Below are 21121 nucleotides of genomic sequence, written 5' to 3'. Positions count from 1 at the left end.
CAGTCTCACTGAGAATTAAAAGTGATGAAGTTAGAAAATACATAGAAATAAAAACAACACTATGAGGCCTAAAATTCAACCAATCACCTCCATGCTGCCGTGTGGAGCTGCCCCTCCAGGCCAAACAACAGGGGCATTATGGAGATGATGTGGTTTGATTTAAAGGTCCTAAGGTTCTTGCTGTGTTTCTGACTTTCCTGACTGTCAGAAGATTAAAAAAAATAAAATGTTAAAATAGTTCCCCCTCCAGAACCGAAACAAAAACACGATCAGTCTGTCAACGAGCTGTGGGTTCGTTTACAGCACCCACATCAGCCAGCTGAATCCGGGTTACTGTCGGTCGGTAGCACCATGAATCTGCAGATCGGCAGGAGGAAATGTAGACGTAAAAGATTAAAGATCAGGCAGACAGAGCGGGAGATAAGAGAGAGGACGACATATTGAGATGGGAGGAGATGTAGAGGAGGTTATGTTTGGTGCAAGACCTGTAGGTAAACTCCTGGGATAAAAGAGGAAGTAGTAACATTCGATAATTCACAGGTCGTTACCCGGCTGAAATTGCTTTTTTTATGTTTTTCTTCTTAATGCTTGATTTGTAAGTTTAAATCTGAGCTAGAATATTTTATAAAAAAAATAAGGAAAAGAAAGGAAAAACAGTAATTAATTAATTCTCTAAACTATTCCCTCAATCGAGAAACGTCCTCAAAAAACCTTTTTTCAAAAGATTATTATCTCTGAGACCTTTTTGTCGGCGCAGAAGAGAGAGAGCTCCTCTTCTCTCGGTTTAAAAACGTTCTTTTCCAAACCTTGATCACATCAAGATACATATGGAGAAGCGCCCGCATAGAGTTTTTCTGCAAATCCCTGTACCGTCCTCCTTTAAATACACACAATCAGCATCTTCATAAAGATGCAACAGAAACAAAGACAAATAATAAAAAGTATCCCCGTCCGGCTCCAGCGGAGTCCTTAGGCAATATGAATTCTCTGTAGGCAAAAAAGGAGTTCTTTACAATAAAGAATAGTCTGTTCTTTTGTTGTTTTTGTTCAAGAGAAAAAACGTTGCTGATCGCAAGAAAAAGGAGCAAAGAGAGAGAGAGAGTGGAGGTGAGGAGGAGAGAGAAAAAAGATAGAAAAGGTTGGGACATGTTTGAGGGTCATTCATGTCTATTACACAAGCTCAGTTGCTCAGATTCAAAGTGCTAGAGTACATTTGTCATCCTTTCCTGTCCGTTCTCCCCTCTCGGAAACACAGTGCTGTGTTGATAAAAGATAGAAAGTAAATAGTCTTTCTTTCCGTTTGTTTTGTTTTGTTTCTTTACTAGTGAGAAGTCGTTTTACTTTGACACAGTCGTCGATTCCAGAAACACAGTAATGCGGTCTTGAACGTTTTGCGTTAATCCTCCTTCCTCTCCAGAGCCGCCTGCGTGGCGTGGATCCCGTTGCTGTACACCGGGAACGGTAGCGTCGAGAAAAGTCCCTCGGCTGTGGTGAAGACGTTGGCCGCCGTCGGCATCTGGCCTCCGAGGGCGCCGTTCCCGCCCGTGACTGTCGGAGACCCGACGAACGGGCCGGCCGCTGCCGCCGCCGACATGTTGAGCCTGTGGACGTGGTGGTACAGCATCTCCATGGGCGTCTTCGGGTCCAGGCCGAACCCCGAGCCGTCGACAAAGTTCATGGCGGCATTGGGGAGGAGGTTGCCTTGCGCCATGGCGAGGGTGACGTCCGCCGGTGCGTACCTGATGGTCCCGGTGGTGTAGACCCGTGGAGCCGTCGTGCTGGTGGAGGCCAGAGTCCCCGTGACCCGGTGGACCAACGGGAGCATCACGTTACCGGCCTGCAGACGCTGCAGCGCCTCGAGGTCGCCAGAGTACAGCAGTGACGAGGAAGAGGTCGACGAGGACGAGGAGGAGGAGGAGGAAGAGGAGGTGGTGGGGGTGCCTTGCTGTTTGTCCCGCGGGGAGGCGGATAGCGGAGGGGACAAGGGGTCGGCGGAGGAGGCGCTGGAGGGAGGGGCTAAACTGGCGGCGCTGGAAATGGAGGACGGCGCCGAGCTTCCGTTGTAAGGAGGCTTCCTCACTCCTCCTGCGCCTCCCTCGGTCCCAGGAGGGGTGAGGACGGAGTCGGGGATTGCTCCCTGTGGCGAGGGGAAGTTCTCGTGGCTCCCCGGAGCCACCGGCTTGGAGGTCATGCTGTACGGGGACTCGTTTCTGGAAATCTCTCTGTTGGGCGGGAAGTTCCAGATGCTGCTGTCGTTGTCGAAGTTGATCGGCTCCGCCATTTCCGTCTTGATTTTCAGGACCGAGGAGGTCGCACCCGCGCCGTTCGGGGAGCCGTTGGAGGCGAGGAGGTGGGAGGAGTTGGCTGACGTGGCCTGGGAGGAGTCGACCAGCGTCGTGGTATCTCCCATGGCGACGGGGCTTGGGGTGGTGGGCGAGGAGAGACGGAGCCTCCGGCTTCGGGATCCGTCCCATTTCTGCACTTTCCTCCTCTTCCGCCTCTTCTGGAGCTTGATGCCGGCGTTGCTGTCGCAATCTTGCACGCCTCCGTCTTCTTCCTCCTCGTCATCGTCGTCCTCCTCTTCTTCCTCCTCCTCTGATGAAGAAGTTTGTGAGTTGTGCAGCTGTACTTCTTCCCCTTCTCCGTAGTGTTCGACTTTAATGTGAAGCCCGCCCAGATTGCTCAGTCCTCCAATGGCGCCAAGTCCACCTAACCCTCCTAGTCCGGCTAACCTCCCAATCCTTCCTCCTCCATCTCCATCTCCACCTCCACCTCCTCCTCCTCCACCTCCTCCTCCCCTTGCCTCCTCCTGCTCCTCCCCCTCCCCATCTGAGAGTTCCAGACTGTCGTCGCTCTCCTGGCTCTCGGGGTTACTCGAGCTGTCTCCTTCCTCCTGGCGCTTCATTTCCTGTTCGGAGGAGCAGTGTGGTTGGCCGGGTTGCTGCTGACGCTTGCTGTCCGTCTCCGGGTCCTCGCGTTCTGATTGGCGGCCGGGCTTTCCCTCGGATTTCTCATTGTCTGTTGAAGAGAAAGACAAAAGTTGGTTCAAGAAAATCCTGGATTCAGACTCAATTAACTGAACTGAATATTTGATGGATTGACATGGTCATGGTTCCCTTTGATGATTTTCTTTAGTGAAACAATGCAGTTGACAGATGCAGTTGAAATAAAAAATAACTTTGATTGTTGGATCGGTTACAGTGAAATTTGTTGACATTCATGTTCCCCTTAGGATGAATTGGAATTACTTTGGTGAGCCTTTGACCATTTTATTTACCACCATCATCAGATTTTGTATTTGTCAATTACTTTTCTTTATAAACAAATACCTGCAAATGTAGGACTTTCCCAGCAGCCTCAGTTGTACCGTTGTGTTAAGTGCTTGTTAGCAAATCAGCATGCTCACAGGCTAAACTAAGAATACTTATTCAAGTATTTATTGTCATTTTGAATATATTTATACAATGACGTAAGCACTTGGCTGCAGGTTAAAAGGTGAAAGTGTGAATGTACATCCTTTCTCTTTGCACAATCTGAACCTAAAGCAGAATAGTTTACCAGAGCTTCAATCAAAACTGTCCTGCACTGTCCATAACATCCAAAATTACAAAAGTGTTGGGCAGAATAATCAACTTAATAATTATTTAGCTAATAAATCTTAAGTCTGTCTAGAAGCTGGCACTATAAATTGTGGGGTTATAAAAATCTATAGGGTTCATCCCCTGGGGAGCAGGAATGCGATCGGGGAATTTAGATTTTATATTTGTGAAAGTTTTGTCTCCAGGAAGGATCACTCGTCAAGGTTTATCCTCTTGCAAACATGAATGTTTGTACAAAATTTCACAGCAATCCCTGCAATTGTAAACAAATAATGATTGTGGCATGAACAAAAGGTAGGAGGGTCTTCCTTACAACCTTTCTTCTCTGGGACTATTAAGGATTCAGTCTGTGTATTTGAACCCCTGTGCAGTGACTCTCAGGTGTTGACCCTTTTTTATTTTCCCAGACAGGGTTTCCATGTGTTGTGTTGTGTTGCTGCTGCGCTGATGTGTGTTCAGTATCAGGAGCTGCTGCTGTTCTGGCATGTTGGCTCTGTCCAGCCCATTACACACTCACACACACACACACACACACACACTTCAAACTCTGCCAGCACACACTGAGGCCAGCGGCTGCCCAGCTGGCAACACTCTGACTCCCTCATGGCACCTGAAATGTCGACTCAATTGCTTTGTCTGGAGGGAATCCTTGTATCTCCATTTAGTGTGCTTTCCAAAGCAGAGACAGATTTATTCTCAGGTTCAGAAAAAAATGGACCTCAAGTCTTTAAATGTTTCCCAGAGAGTCAGGGAGGGATTTGGTTCATTTTTCTTTTTAAAATACTATACTGGGAATCTGAAATTTAAGATTATGAACATGGTTGTATTTTTAAGCGCTTTGCAAAATGGGCTCAGATCATACAGAGAGCAGTGGTCTCCACAGAACATCTGGCTTATTTACCTTCTTTACCTTTGTGCTAAATTAGGTCGGTGTCATCTGCATAGAGACAGACTGTTAGGAAGGTTAAAAAAGCGAGAGTTGACAGGAGGTGAAAGTTAAGGAACAAATCCTGCTGACTTGCAGAAAACAAAACAAAAACAATAAACATTTTCCTTCATAGACTTTTCATATATTAAACCATAAATTCATGGAATTGTTTCCATTGTTGTTCCTGATGTTTCCACAGCCTACTAAATGTTATCAAGATGGAAACAGGCTTTTCCAATTACTATAAAAATTGAAAAATAGATTTTTGATTGGATTACTTTAATTTGTATTTATTTAGGTTTTATTGTCATCAGTGTTATTTCACTTAGAAGGCCTGTGTTTGAAGAGTTTGAAATACACCAGGCAGGCAGAGAGGGTCTAATAGAAGACGTCATCAAGTTGCAATATGGGAAGTGTCTCTCTGCTTCTCCTGTTTTTATTTTGTCCAAACCTTTATTTAATTTCTGATTTCTGGAGGTCTCACAACATTACAGAGTTCCCCCTTTTCTGTGGCTATCGAACAATAAGAAATAATTGAAAACATAACACTGAACGGACCCAAAACCAACAATGTGTTATTCCGAATCTCCAAACCCACTGTTTCCTACTTATGACGTACATCTTAAAAAATCCAAACCATTCTTACTACCAACTAGTCAAACACTGACGCTTGGTCAGTAGCTCTTGGTGTCTGGTAGAAAAGCACTGTTTATTGTCTGTATGAAATGCAATGGCTTCTCATGCTTTCAACCAACTCCAGTGTGAATCCATCTACATCATTGTTAGACTTTCAGAGCAAATAGTAAAAAGAGCGAGAGTCTGCATCTCAGGGTGGATGGAAAGGGCAAATAAACACAGGACTTTCACCCAGGAGACCACTGTTTGTGTTCCATGTGAAACCAAAGTCAACGTTTACTTATTTTACATTTACCTGTGATACTCAACTTCACTACATAACTAATGCCAGAGCTTATGTATGAAACATACTTATTTTACCAAATGTATCAATACATTTTGCTGCCTAAACTAATCAAGTTAAAACCTAAAAAACTAAAGAAACCTAGGTTTGAAGTTTAGTTAGAAAAGACACAGAATGCATAACAAGTTGAAACTGTACGTTTTCCTGGGAACTTCCTTGTAACAAGCAACAAAAAGTGACACACCGTCCCTCATAAGTCCAAAACTGACAGTAGAGGGTAAACCTAGAGCTTCACAGACTGAAGCGTTGCTAGTTGAAGAGTTGGGACTGAGAATGTGTTGTTAAAACACAAATATAACGTTTAAAAAGTCTCCGTAATAAAAAAAACAGATGGTGACTTTAGTTTTAAATTGAAACTAACAGCAGGAAATAGCACATTCGGATTAATCCACATCTGGTTCTCCAGTGATTATTTGGGGCAGGAAGACGATGTATGTGTGATTGAGTCAAAACTCCCAAAAAATCTGATTTCATGTTATTGCGTTGGTATGATGATGCATTGCACCACTTAAAAAAAAAAAGAAGCTCAAATAGAAATACTTTGTTTTTGGCACCTGTCCTCGTGTCCTCTCTGGCGCTGCACAGATTGCATCCTAACAGAACAAAGGTCAAAGGCCAGATTTCTCATTTTAGAATGTGTCGAGCCGGAGCACCTCGGGCCTGTTGGAGCCCGGTTGAATCACCGCCTCCTGCAGCAGCTGGCGTCGGTTTACAGCCGACAGGGTGCCAGAACCGTTCTCCTCCAGCTAGAATAACAGCTGGCACTGATTCTCATCATGCCAACACAGGCTGCAGGACCTGATAATATTATGCTCAAGGTGGAGGTCCTCTGTATCGCTTTGAATTCAGCTATATACTGGCAGTGTGTGAGATTCTTCTTCTGCAGTATTTGCTTGAGATGTTGGTGACGCACATCTTAAATAAATCCTTGTTTTTTATTTTGGGATTTTTTTTATATTTCTGTATGAAGGCTCTCTTTAGGTATTGGTCCATGTGGTGTTTGTTTATCACGTTCCTACTGAAATTATTGAGATTATTTGTGTTATTTTCAGTAATTAATCTAGTAAACAGCTCCAAAAAATGGGTCTAATTAAAACATTTGATTCACGTAGTAATCTTCTATCTGTGAGAGTCAGATCACCTATAGTCTACCCAACAAACAATGATTCTGCACTGCAGGTCAGCTTTTCTTTCTGTGTTGAAGTGTGACAAGGAAAACCAATCGATCAGAGATCAATCACACTGTTACTTCTTTCCACTATAACACTGTTCAGATGCTTGGTTAACTTTGAAAAAACTTACTCGGACAAGAAACACTGAAGGTAGTTTTGTGCCTTTGTTACTTTTTTAGTTTCATTTTTAATGTTACATCAGAATTAGAAATCAATCAATCCAACGTAATCCTTCAAGACTGACTCATTCACAATGCATGATGCAGAGTTTATTAATATATATATATTTATACCTTTGCCTTGAAAGTAACACTAAGAAGAAACTAGAACTAGAAAACTAGAAAATATTCTAGATTTCTCTTGTTGGTCATTTCTTTTGGAGGGAGTTCTGTGGTGCTTTGTTCGTGCACTCGTGTTGAGGTATTTTTATCGCGTTGGGTAAAATGATGTTTTATGTCATTCTGCTGCCAGTGAGCTCTCAGTCCCTGCAGCTGTTGGCGTTCATCACCATCCAGCCGGCCACAGACGGCACTCTGGCACCGACTGAACATCTCTGGCTGAATATCTCCTACTGCTGCTTATCATACTGGTAATATATGAAGAGGAGCTTCCAAGGATTCATAGAGGTTTTAAAAGGATGTTGTTGTTACATTCTATTCTATTCATGTGTGCATCCTATCTCTTATTCTCTTTGTCGGCTCTCAACCCTTTTCTCTCTCAGTGATGTTTCATTTCTTCTTACCAGAGTTTTCTTTGGACTCGGACTCGGAGTCGGAGGTTTCCGAGGACTCTGAGGTTTTCTCGGGCAGGTTGGGCAGCTGGGCGATGTCCATGGGCGTGTCTTTATACTCGTGCATACTGTGAAAAAAACACAGAAAGATTTTTTTTCTTTCAGTCAGGAAAAAGGAGGATCAAGGCTTCACTTGAGGAGCTGTTGTTAAACTCTTGTGACTGATTTTGAATTGTCTTTGTTGTGAATTTGTACGACCAGGTTTCGGATTTCACAAAAATAATTTAGAAGCTTGATGTTTGGTGCTGTTCTTTGTACTTTCTTCATTATTTTTGTTTCAGATAAGTGGAAGAAACTATTTAGTTAGACTCTTTTGGTTTTATTTGTGTCTTTGATTAAAAAAACTTTTAGCACTCCCCTTTAGTTAACTATATTATTTTAGATTTAACTAAGAGGTCCTTTTTTCCAAATTAAATAACTTTGTAACCTTAAAACATCAGGTTTTATGTTATTTCCTCTTCTCTAAATTAGCCGGGTCCTTATACACTTGCAATGACATTTACATTTTTTTATAATGAAGCACCGTTTCGAACTGGTATTTATTTAAAACAACAACACAATTGATTGTTAATCTTTTCTAAAAATAAAATGAAATGGTCTGAAACAAATTCCAACATTACACTTTTTTTTTTTATTATATTCGTTCAAATTTATTTAAACGGCAAAATAAAATAAAGCATCTGAAATATATTTAAAACTTACTCGCAGTGAATGATAACCTCTCCCTGAACTATCCTTGTGTAATTTTATGATATAATTCCCATTTAATACACTAATTTAACTCAATAATTAGTTGCCTACACGCATTCATTCCTCCATTATTGTGTGCTCGTTCTCATATTCATGTGCATAATTTGTCATTTATTCAATAAAGACAAAGTCTGCAGACGTGGGAATCTAATGACACGGAGGTGAGACGACCTCTGACCTGAGGACGTAGTTCACCCAGATGACGTTCTTCTCGTTGGGGTTCTTGGCGTTGATGGCGAGGGTGGCGCTGGACTGGATCCAGATGTACCCGCTGTTCTTCTGGATCCACCGGTAGTACTTTGTCACACACTGACCCTTGTTCATCACTGAGAGAGGGAGAGAGAGGGGAAGGGGAGAGAGAGAGAGAGAGAGAGAGGAGGTTTGTTATGTCGTGGTGGATTTTCTTTGATATTCTGTCTGCTTTCAAACTGTTGGACTTCACAGCAAACGAGCAGCTTGTTCATCACACGAGAGAGAAGAGAGGAATAGTTTGGACAGAGGGGGAGAGAGAAAATGGGTGAGAGAGAGGGAGAGGGAGAGTGAGAGAGAGAGGGAGGCAGTCATCAGATGTCATGTGACAGCTGGCTGAGAGCTGCTCTGCTGCTGCCGTCATTAATCAGACCAACACACACTGCCAGCCTCTGTGTGTGTGTGTGTGTGTGTGTGTGTGTGTGTGTGTGTGTGTGTGTGTGTGTGTGTGTGTGTGTGTGTGTGTGTGCGTGTGTGATTGGTCTGACACAATAAACTCACACCATGACATGAAGTGTGTCCCAACATGCACTTAATGACGCACTGTTTCCAGGACACGTTTAGCTACGTCGTGATAATAGTGTTTACATGTAATGTTAGCGGTTAGCACGTTAGCACGTCTGATGAGGAGGACCAGCTTTACTTGGTGCTCAGACGGAAAGGAAGGTGAATTTATTTCCTTTTTTTCTTCCTCAACTCATCATTACCATTAAAACTGTAGATACAAGTTTTAAACATTTCAATAAACCCTCCTCTTCTTCATCATGTTGGATTCTTAACAACACCGACAGTTTCTCTCCATCACAGTTTGGATTACTTTTATCTTTTGCTTGTTTCGTTTCTGATGATCTGACTCCAGTAAACACACCTGAAGGAGCTGAAGTACCTGCCGCTCTCCACCAGGTAGAGCTGTGTCACTGCGGGAGGTAGAAACCCCCCCCATCACCCGCATCTACCCCCACAACCCCCACCCCTGCTCCGCCCTGCGACGGTACGCAGGCAATAAATTTGGCTAAATGAACCACTAAATGGTTATCTCAAGCAATATGTATTGGCATTAATCAGGAGACGCTCAAACAGAAACAGTCAGAGACCAGAAGCGAGGGCCACTAAATTCATATCCCTCTCCTCCATTTAATTACGGGCACAAATAGGTTCCGTGCACGACGGAGAAGAAAGAGAGAGAAAGTCGAGGGGTGATTTATATAAAAAGAAGGCCAGTAATTAAAAACTATTAGAAACTAATAGCATTGTTTAAGACGACATCCCCGGGGCTGCTGTAATTGACTTTGGTCGGGCGGCCGGCACTCATTCGCTCTCTACTTGGCTATTCATAGAGAGAGAGGGGGGGGGGGGGGGAGAGAGAGGGAGGAGGGGGGGAAATAACTTGTTTGCATGTTAAGGCAGAGATGGTGAGATGGCGTCACCTTGAATGTGACCTTGCTTTGTTTGTACGGCAGAGTAAATAACGACACAATGAATGCACACACACACACACACACACACACACACACACACACACACACACACACACACACACACACACACACACACACACACACACTGCTGCTGCCTGTTCAGATGACTGCAGGTCCTCAGAGAGCAGCTCAGTGTATCAGCATGTCCAATGGAAGAGGAGACACACACACACACACACACACACACACACACACACACACACACACACACACACACACACACACACACACAAAATCAAACTGTGAGCTGAAGTTCACCAACCAGGACATAAAGACATTTTATAATAACTACAAAATCAATACATGTGACGCAAGGTAATAAATTATGACATCGACCTTCTGGCTAATTTGGAGCTTTTATTTTGAAGGAGTTTGTGTCAGTGATGAATCTGGGCAACAAACATGGAACGCACTGACGCTCCTCTTGCTTTACATAGAGAACGAATGAATAGGATCCGTTAACTTTGACAAGACTTTTTATGCAACGTGATCACAAAGTAAATTCAAATTCATATTTATACAGAGACCGGACAATACTCTGTGTATAAATGTACGTATATAAACTACAGACTGTCTTTGGTGCAAACAATAACCACGCTGCCATATTTACTCCTAGATGACGTAGTTTTGAGTGTTGACGGAGCTGCTACAACGTTAGCATAGCCTAGCACTGATTGATCCAAACTCCATTCAGAAAACAAGCATTTTAAAAGTTGATCGCTTGTCGTCTTCCTGTCAGACCTGACAAATGATGAATTCAGACTTTTTACAAATCAGCATCATTATGTAGTTAATTTGGCATCCTTTTGATCTGCTTATTGCAATTAAATCACAGAAAAAATGGTTTATTTTGGGTTCATACAGCTGTAGGAAACCAGCCGACGAGGCTTAGTAGATATAGTGGCTCCTCTGAATGATTTTATGAATCCAGACATGATGGCGTTTAGTTTTCCAAAGCATCAGGGACTTCAACAGCATGCACAAAGCAGGAATATTGGTTATTTCAGTCATGTTTGATGAAACATTGTTGGTTTTCCATGGAGGCCAAGAGACCAGCGACCAAAACAAGTCAAACATCATAAAAAAAACCTCTTTTCCTCTCCCTCCATCTTCCTCCCTCTCTTCTTCCTTACAGGTGAGATTTTAAATGTTTAACCCTCTCCTCTTTCTCCTCCATTAAATCACCGCACTCTCTGATCGGCCACTAATGAAGCAGAGGAGAGGAAGAGCAGAGAAAGAGAGAGAGGAGAGTGTGCTGGAGGCTCGCCCGAGGCTGCAGGAGAGAGAGGCCGCTAGATTAAAGGAGTCCTATTCCCTTTTAAAGCCTCTCTACCTCTCTCTCTCTTTCTCTTTCACTCAATGTCACGCTCTCACCGTTGTCTTTCCCTTCTGTGTTTACCTCTCTCTGTGTGTGTGTGTGTGTGTGTGTGTGTGTGTGTGTGTGTGTGTGTGTGTCACATTAACGTGGAGGTATATACTGGTGTGGAATTGTGTTATGGAAACAGCCTTTCTGTCTGGAGACGGAGGGATGAAGATCTTCTTGTGATGTGAGAAAGAACGTAAAGATGGCCGCTCTGTCGCCCTCTGCTGGAGCACTGAAGAACAATTTTACATCTTCCACCGAGGAGTCGCCCCCTGATGGACATTAGAGAGAATGCAGCTTTAAGACATTTCAATATCGGCTTCTCTCTGCAGAACCAGAGGTTGTCGCCTGGTGGTCAGAACTTCCAGACGTGGTTTTTTACAACCAGAATGAGTTCAGATTAGTCTGAATTTACATAAACACTTTTTGGTTTGTCTTCATAAATTGTAGAAAGTCAACAAAAAGTCACATTTGGGTCACTTTGTCCACAGTTTGTACGTGAGTGTGTTTCATGTCATCGAGGTCGTCCATGTTTCCTCCTCCCCCTACAGGCTTATTTTTGTGTGTGTTTTACTAACTGTGTGGATAGTTTCACAGGTGTGTGTGTGTGTGTGTGTGTGTGTGTGTTTTGTCTGCAGACAGATAAAAAAGCTTTCAGTGTGTGTGTGTGTGTGTGTGTGTGGATTCATTAAAGGCGGTGTTAGTCCAGAGAGACGAGCTCTGCTAAAACGCCTGCAGGCTTAAATCCACCGAGCTTTAACTCTTGTTCTAGTCTCTCTCTCTCTCTCTCTCTCTCTCTCTCTCTCTCTCTCTCTCTCTCTCTCTCTTTCATTTCCCACTGCATTTGAATGTCTCTCGATCGTCTCTCTCTTCCGCCAAAACATCCCGTCTGTGTCTTCCTCTTTTCTGTCATCTTCTCCGTTGGTAATTCTCTGTTTTTTTCCTCTCTCTGTATCTCTGAATGTCCACATGTCTCTTGAGTTTCTTCTGTGCTTTGCTCTAATTTTTTTTTATGATTATGTCTCTCCTCTCTCTAAAAAACTGAAAATCTTCTTTTTGGAGTCAGTTTCCTTCGTCTCTCTCCCCAAGAACTCAAATAGAAAATCTCCTCATCCTTTTCTAAGAAGACACATGTATCCTCCTCCGTCATGTCTTCTTATTTTCCCATTTCCACGCTGTTATTGTGAAAAGTCAAGTTAGTCTCTGCTAATTGTCTTTTTTCCTTTCCCTTCTGCTCATATTTCTTCCAACATTTTGGACCCAATTCTTAACAGACTTGAGGAAAAGCTTCCTGAACCATGACGTGCAAAAATTACAAAAGCCGTTTTTTTGGCTCTCTATGTTTATACGGATAATACTTTATTTTACAGGTCGGCAGTTTCAGAATAATTTCCCAAAAACGACAGTTAGTTAGTTAGTCAGAAACTTTGTTTTCCATATTGTGGAAAATTGTCTTCGACTTCACCACAAAGATTCTTCTGAAGCTTCATATTCCTTCTAATTCTTACTAATTATTTGAAAAATATCACTATTTAAACACAATAAATATGCATAAGTTATTCATTTATCATTGACAACGTTACTCATAATGAGTTTGTAGACAGATATCACATTGTTGCTTGTTCAGCTGACCTCCTGACAAAGACTCGTTTTCTCTACACTAGAAATCGGTTATCAGTGTACCAACTACATTGTTGAATGTTTGAATGCTTTTCAAATGAAAGACTTGTAAAATAAACTGTTGGGGCTAAAAACTGGTGCTAGCTTTAGCTTTAATTAGCTTCTTTAAAATAATCAATGTTAAAACGTAGATTTCAATCCATTTGTTCTCTCCTGACGGGTGGTTCAGTGCTTGAGCCAACCACATTCCTTTGCTTTTATTGTGAAAAAATGATGAGTACATCCTGTCCTCTGCAGATCTCTTTTCCCATCAGAACTTCAGTTTATTCTCCTTCTTGTTGTGTACTCTTCCTTTTTTCCGTCTGGTTTCATTTCTACAAAACCAAGAGAACTCTCTTTTCCCCTCTGTCCTCAAATGTCCTCTCTTTTTTTTGGAAGTGTCTCCTCCTTTTCTTTCCAAAAAGAACAGCATCTTATTTATGTCTTTTCTAACGTTTTCTGTTCCCTCTTTCTTTGTTGAAAGATGTGTTTTCTTTCATTCTTCCTGCCTCTTTCTCTTCTTCTTTACCTGTCTCCTTTTGAGAAGAGGAGCATTCTGTCCTTTCTCTCTTTTTTCTTTATCTCCAAATCACTCGTTCCCATTGCTCAGGCCTTTCTTTGAGAGAAGACGAATCTGTCTCTTCATCCCGTGTGCCAAGTATTTCTGTTTTTTCCTTTTTCTCAGCCTACAAATCACTTTCCTCTCCCGTTCCCTCCCTTTTCTTTCTTTGTGAAGAGAGGAGCTCACCCTCTATATCTCCCTCTTTCTCTTCCTCTCTGTTCTCTTGGTGGAAACGAGGACAGATTGACTTTGAGATCTGACCCGAGCTAAGACCGGCTGTCAGCGAGTAATGATAGAGACTTAGAGAGCGACGCCTTTTCACAGAGGAGGATCATGCCTCGTCCTCCACTTAAAAAGAAGCCTTTTAAAATTTAGATCCCTGTTCAGAGAACAGGCTATCCCTCTAAAATACACCTTGATCGATTCCCTAACTATCCGACTCCTGCAGCAGCGGGGGAACCGAGAGCAGACGTGGAAATAAATCCCCACAAAAGAATCAAAGCCCGAGAGCTGCTGCTGCTCTGCAGAGACTGAAACGTCTTTTTTTCTTCTCACCTGAAAGTCTGCAGCTGTTGGACAACAATGTGAAGCAACAGGGTTATTTTGTAGACGATTTAATGTGTTCAACTCTAGATAGAGTGTGCAATCAGACTTTTTCAATTGGTGGAACTTTCTTACCTTTTGGAAACATTTCCTGCAGGAAGCTGTTTCCAATTTTGCTTTCTGGGTTCCAGTTTGTGCTCCTGAGGACAAACTTTCTGGGTTTACAGTTATCCACGCTTCTATCATGCAGTTGCACATAGAAGCATGTCTATGTTCCTTTCGCCCAAGAAAAACCCATTTGTCCCAAAATGCAACAAACGGAAGGAACTAATCTCACTCCTCATAAGTAAACTGTAATCATCCCAACCAACGAAGGCCACGAAGCAACAGACTGTCTGTCGGTCTGTTATCCGATATTGTCGGCGCTACATTTGAACATGATCCCAGGATGATGCTGAGGGAACATGGGGCCTTATTTTAGACCGAGAAAACGTTCATGAGCTAGTGTTTCATCTATTTTACTGCTTCACAGACACATCTGCAGATTTGACAGGAAATTACAAATAACTCATCACAAAGGATGGTAGAATGGAAATGGTCCAAATATTTAACCTCAAATCATCTTGAGCAAGACATTTGCAGGTATCTAGAGCTGAAGGTCTCAAGCAGAGGACAATAAATATACAACCAGTGAGGTGGTTCCTTCAAAGTTTGGAAAAAGTCTCTTTGAGCTGTCGTACAAATGTTCAAACTGTCAGTCAGAGAAGTCAGGAAAAAAACCACACCAAACCAACATGAACATGAAAACCTTTTTTTTCTGCCTGCACTCGATGTCCAAAAGAAACCGTAACCTAAAAACTCATGGCTGACAAAACACAAACCAGATTTGTCACCGTCCAATTATGAAGAACGCTTCGCCCAAAACGGATAAGACAGTTGAGAACCATTAGACCTGCTGCTCTGGAATCAGCTCCCACACAATCAGCGGCGAGTTCATGAAGCCCCCAAAATTAAACCGCCCCAAAAGAAAAAAGGGCTGATTTCAGAACAATCTGACGGCGAAGGATGGAGAGAGAGAGAGAGAGAGAGAGAGAGAGAGAGAGAGAGAACGACTCCAGCTCCTTGTAGCCATCCATTTCTGAAAAGCTCCCCTTTTTGTTCAGAGACGAAATTAATTTTGAAAGGGGGAGAATGGAAGGAGCGGGGGAGGTGACTGGAGGTGGTGTATTAGACTACGCTCCACTAAAACCCACTCATTTAAACCGCCGGCTGCCGGCTCGCCTCCCTGACCTCCCGTCCTCACAGCAGACGGAGACCAATAATCTCCCTCCATATTTCACTCCCTTTTTTTTTTTTTCCTCGATGTTTTACACATCCTAACCCCCCCTCCTCCTTCTCCTTGTTCCATCTGACCCCGCCAGGCCGCCGTAGAGTCACTTCCTGATTGCCACTCTTGATGTTCTGAGCTCAGGAACTTTTGGTGGAAGGTAATTGAAAAAGTTTCAGGGAGCTTCATGCTTTTTTTCCTGGTGAGGTGTGTGACATGTTTTAGTTTTGTCAGGTGTTAGAGTAGCAGTGTCACAACTCACAGAGCTCAGGGAGATTTGCAGGCGGGTAAAACTGAAGTTAATTTGCTTAAAGTAGTGACACTGTTTGAATATTCAGCATGTGTGCTTTGTGCAAACAAATAAGAACACTTCCTGTCTAATATATATCAGTTGTATGTACTTATGCATACATATTCATCAGTTTTTTGTAAAGAAATAAAAACTATAACGATACAGAAGCTATTTTGCATATTTGTCCAATTCACTATACAGCAAGTTATGTCTGAATTTGTCCGTGTGTGCTTTGAATGTCTCTAGAACAGTTCATTCGATCCACTTAACACAAGGTGGATGTATTGCTGGGGACCCAAGGACGTGCAGTGCAAAAGGTGGTGTAATTTGCACGTGATGTAGCAGCGTGGGCGGAGCTTCAGTGCTCTACAGACTGAGTCCAACATAACGTCCACAGTGGGCCTTTACAGGCCGTGGATCATAGACTGCTGTTGGACACCAAAAATGACATTTAAGTCATGTTTTGTGTGAATGCAGCTCACTCGAAGGACGGAGCGACGCCTCAAAGCAACAGAGAGCTCTAAAAATGACCACACCGCTCACTGTATCTGACCGTAATCAGCTGCAGCAGGAAGTGTTTGATCCCATCAGGCGCGTTGTCCTCGCTGTGCGGTTGTTATTATTTGGCGTTCCGCCTAAACGCCTCCGACGAGCCGAGAAAACGCCGTGCAGCTCTGAACTGCCTCCTCAGCTTTTAACCACCACATTAAAGATCCGACTGCAGCAACAAACAGCACGCCGCAAATCATCCAGACAGCCACTAAACAGGGACACCGAACCTCTGCCCGAATGTGTGTGTGTGTGTGTGTGTGTGTGTGTGTGTGTGTGTGTGTGTGTGTGTGTGTGTGTGTGTGTGTGTGTGTGTGTGTGTGTCGGAGAGGCAGAGTGTATTATGCCTCCTGACAAGGGTAATAAGATTGTAGTGTTGCTGCTGTGAGGAAACTTTTCAAAGATACAGGAGAGCAAAGATTCTGTAAGTGGCCTTTGACTTTCAAAGTAAAATATAGAAAGACTTTTACTGCAATATTGTTCTTACAAAGCAGCCTGATACAATACAACGAAACTATGTTGTCAATTACATTTTGAGTGCAACATATTTTCTCAAAGAGTATTTTTGACGTATCACAAATTTGTTTTTGGTCATAATAGACTAAGCCAAGTAAAAAGGAGGTCAGGGTGGTTGGTTGGGTCAAACAAACACAAGACTTTCACCCAGGAGACCGTGTTCATGGCCTGTGTGGAACCAAATCGACATTGACATATTTTCAATTTGCATCCAAAAGTTAATTAACGTTACAAAAGTACTTATCTTAAGCCAAACAAAGATGTTCTAATAAACCTAGTTTTGTTGCGTTTTTGTTTTGTTTCAATTCACAACTTTAAGTACGAGTTCAGAACTGCGATCTTAATCAAGGAGAAAACACGTTTACCTGAAAAACGTAATTGAGAATGCATTTCAGTTGTATGGGAAAGTAACTTTGTAGAATAAAGTCTTGGATACACTGTAGTTTTATGGTTTCTGTAGGATAAAATGTGGTCAACAAAGTGTTTTCCAACATTTTAAAATATATTTAAATTAGATTTAAAGAATCCGATTAAACCAGGGTTCAAACTTTGGTACCAATCTACTGAGGATCAGTGATATTGGTGACAAGAGGTGCCTGCGAAGAGCTCAAAGGATATTAAAAGACAAAACACCCGCTGTCATCTGGTAAGAGATACAGAAACATTGACAATAACTTAACCATGTGACATGAGTCCACTAACTCGCTTGTTCTGGAGCTTTTGATCACATGATCCTCATCAGCAGATTCAGTTGCCATGTGAATGTTTGAACAACTATATCAAACCAAAAATATGATTTGACCTTGAGTTTAGATCGTTTCATCAACAAGCACTGATCAATTAGTTGACTTGTTTGTCCAATCAGTGCAGAGCATGCAGTCAGGTGGTGCCAGGTACTCACAGTCCAGGTGACACTCTCTGATTCCCTCCACGTCTTCAGCATGAATGAACTGGTAGCACCTCTTCCCCACAATGTCCACCGGCGTCAGGTCCATGTAGTCGCTGACCCTGAAACACAAGGACACGTATATAAGAATAATATCAAATCTGTACTTCAGTAGGGATTATGTTTAATACTGCACGAATGCAACATAGTTCTGCAGGGTTTTTTCTGGTCGAGGACAAATTGCTGCCGTGACTTTGTGAATATCTGCAGGCCGATGCAGGTTAGCCTCATCCAGCATTCGTAGATATACCTACGAAAAATAGCGCGCTGTAGAATGCAGATAAAATGATTTATTTATAATATCCACATAATCATGAATGAGGAGGTATAAAGACCACACAGGACAGGGATGGGTCAATCAAACAGCGAGCTTTGACACAGGAGACCACTGTTCGTTTCCCCGTATCAAATAAGAGAAAGAAACTCCTCATTTTTTGTGGTTTTCCTACGAAAGTTACAAAACAAAAGTCAAGCAATACACTTCAATTTCTGGTCTATACATGACCAAATATTTTCAAGATAAATTTCCGTCTTCTCTAACTTAGTTAGGTTTAGTAAAAGATGGTGAAATACTTAGTTAGGTTTAAGAAAAAAAGTGGTGTTCCTTAAGTACAGAAGTTACATAACAAATAAATAAATGTTAACTTCTTGTTTTAAACGGGGAACAAACAGCGATTTCCTGGTTGAAAGTTGGGGAAAATGGGAGCTTTTGGATTGGTATCAGGTGAAGAAGGAATGAGAACATATCTGTAGCAAACTCAGCTACATGTAATTGGAGATGAAATATTTAACTTGACATTTTTTTCTCCCTACATTTTTCTCCATTCAACATTTAAAAAGAGTGACGAAGAATGAAAAAAACTGATCTTTTGAACAGGTAACACCAATCAGCTTTAAAAGGTTTAATTTGAACAACAGGATAGACGGAACAATTTCCCTTCTATCATCTCATGTGGTAGCTGTTTGGGCTGTTTGGGGTGTTTTGGGGGGGACTAATGTCTGGAAGGCAGATAACAGCACACTGTTCTTTAGAAGAAAAACCCATCCTCCTATTTTCTCATTCTCTTAGAAACTCATCTTTAAAATGGGGCAGTAATGGGAGCGACGCTTGTCTGTCGTATCGCATTGAATATCATCATCTCGCTCGCATTGTGTCTCCTTTTCCACCCACAAAAAAAAGCAATCTGTCTACTATCATTTTTTTCTCCTCCTCTCTCTCTTTTTATAATAAAACATGAATGTATTTTTTTTTCTCTTTGCCTGATATGAATCTCCCCCCGGTCGGCCGGTTAACTCCGGAGCGGGATCCTGATGCCTATCTGCTTTATCTGGACGGAGCGAAGGAGCTCGATCCATCAGCAACACATTTCACTGTTAAACCAGGGAGGATTGGGTCAGACGTCCTCATGAATAAGAAGCTCCGTTTCTCCCTCTAACAGCAGCTATGAATGAGGAAAACGGTTAAAATGGAGTTTTATGTTCGACACTAGTGTTCCAGAAAAAAAGGATATTGAGGATTTAGTTTCTGAGAACAAAAAGATGGAAAAACTTTGGTTCTCTGATGGTTCTCTGTGAACTTCCCAGTATCATGGAAGTTCGTGAAATAGGGACGAAATTGAATCTATTGGTTCGTGTTCAGGGACACGAATTGTCTGGTTTTTTTGTGTCGCTTAGAACAAAAATAAAGCAAATTGTAATTTGAGAGTCAATTAGTACCGTTATTCGTGGTGGAGACACAAATGAAATGCATCCACATGACTTACAGCAGTCAGAGCAAGTGACATAATTAATAATTTCCCCCAAAAATACTACTTAGGTCAGGTGGGAGGAGAGGTGGATGGGTCAAACAACATAGACTGTCAACCTGGAGACCGGTGTTTGACACCTTGTGGTTGCCTGAACCTAACCGTTGGTGGATTTGTTGTCTGAACCTCAGCCCAACCATGATGTTTTTCCTTGACTTAACAAAGTGGTTTTGATGCATTAACTTAAGTCGTCACGAAAAGAAAGTCGAACCGAGTGACACGAAAAAAACCTGCAATTTGTGTCCCTGAACAAAAAAACAATATATTTTTTATTTTCTGATTATTTCACAAATTGACTGTGTTGTCCTCCCACAGTCCAAAGACGTGCAAATCAGGTAACTGATGACTAAAGATAGGATGGATGGATGGATGGATGGATGGATATATATATTTTCTTAAGATGTTAGATCTGGAAGTATGAGCAAATGGTTCCAATAAAAGCCTTTACACACCAGGGATGTAACTAATCAAAGTAAAAAAAAAAAAAAATACTCTAAACTTACTAACCAGCACCCAAACCGACCAAATATGTGACAGTTGCAAGACTTCTTTTCTTCTATGAAAAGGTTTGAATAGATTTTTGCAGACAGAGGACCAAATACCAGGATCCTGTAGACCAGAGCATCAACTGTTGTATAGTTTAAGCTACTGTAAGATCTCTTATTGAGTTTCCTTTTAGTGAAATGCTCGGAGTATATTTGAGTTATAGTGTATATGTCTAGGGCTTTTATTGTGAAAGATAATAACAGAAGGATCTTGTCTGAATAAAATCTGAAAAAAATAAAACAAATTCTCATTAAGATGTCAGGTTTCTCGTCCTACCTGTTCTCGCAGTAGATGAACTTCAGGTCCATGTTGACTCGGGTGACGAACATCTGACAGTCGATGCGGACCTCGTTGATGGTCGGCGGCGGGAGGGCGTGAGCCACCACCACCATCCCCATGATCTGATTGGGCACCGAGCGGCTGTGCGTCAACGTCATCCGGATCCGAAGACGCCCCGTTACGTGGATCACCTGAAGAAGAAGAAGAAGAAGTAGAAGAAGAAGAAGAGAAAAAACAGGGCAGATTAATATCAACAGGAAGAAAAACGGTGTGAAAACGACATCATTTCTCAGTCTGTACTCTTGTCCGTTCATAGTGACCGATTTTTTGCCAAGAATTTTCCAAATTTGCAGACACATTTTTGTTCCAAACCATTTTACCCAGAATGCTTTGGGAGTGGACGTGTATTTGATCTCGGGGTGACAAAGTATCCAAGAATGTATCTCACAGGAAGTGATGGTATTTACTCTGTTTTAGTTTTGTGATGTTTTGTGAGTTTATCCGTGTAGATTTTGATCATGTGGTCAGTTTTTCTGAATAAAACATATTTGACATTTCAAAGATGTTTTGCTTTTGAACTCTTTTTGCACTCCCTGCATTTTTTTTGCATTATCTTCAGATACTTCATATCCCTGAATCCATTTGAACATAAGCTAAACGTTTGTATAAGTCAATAAACTGTAATTATTGATAAAAGTATTGAAAGTGTGTCATAAATACAATAAAAAGTACAGAAGGACATGTTTGTTTTATACAATTTTACTAAATAAACACACAAAACATGTATAT

The 21121-nt window shown here is 42.1% G+C and overlaps 1 protein-coding gene across 1 annotated transcript in view; it reads right to left on the bottom strand.

Annotated features, from left to right (window-relative positions):
* Window positions 1-1396: 1396 nt before the first annotated feature.
* LOC129103647 (neuronal PAS domain-containing protein 3) overlaps window positions 1397-21121 on the bottom strand; it is a 271158-nt gene continuing 251433 nt past the window's right edge. Inside the window, exons 8-12 of the mRNA XM_054614220.1 lie at window positions 20330-20523; window positions 17658-17764; window positions 8397-8544; window positions 7421-7536; window positions 1397-3018 (exon numbers count right to left, since the gene is read on the bottom strand). Coding sequence (XP_054470195.1) covers window positions 1397-3018; window positions 7421-7536; window positions 8397-8544; window positions 17658-17764; window positions 20330-20523 — 2187 coding nt within the window. The remainder of the gene's footprint in view (window positions 3019-7420; window positions 7537-8396; window positions 8545-17657; window positions 17765-20329; window positions 20524-21121) is intronic.

The sequence above is a fragment of the Anoplopoma fimbria genome, chromosome 15 (assembly GCF_027596085.1).
Source record: "Anoplopoma fimbria isolate UVic2021 breed Golden Eagle Sablefish chromosome 15, Afim_UVic_2022, whole genome shotgun sequence".
Taxonomy (NCBI): domain Eukaryota; kingdom Metazoa; phylum Chordata; class Actinopteri; order Perciformes; family Anoplopomatidae; genus Anoplopoma; species Anoplopoma fimbria.
This window is presented reverse-complemented; position numbering and strand designations above follow the sequence as displayed.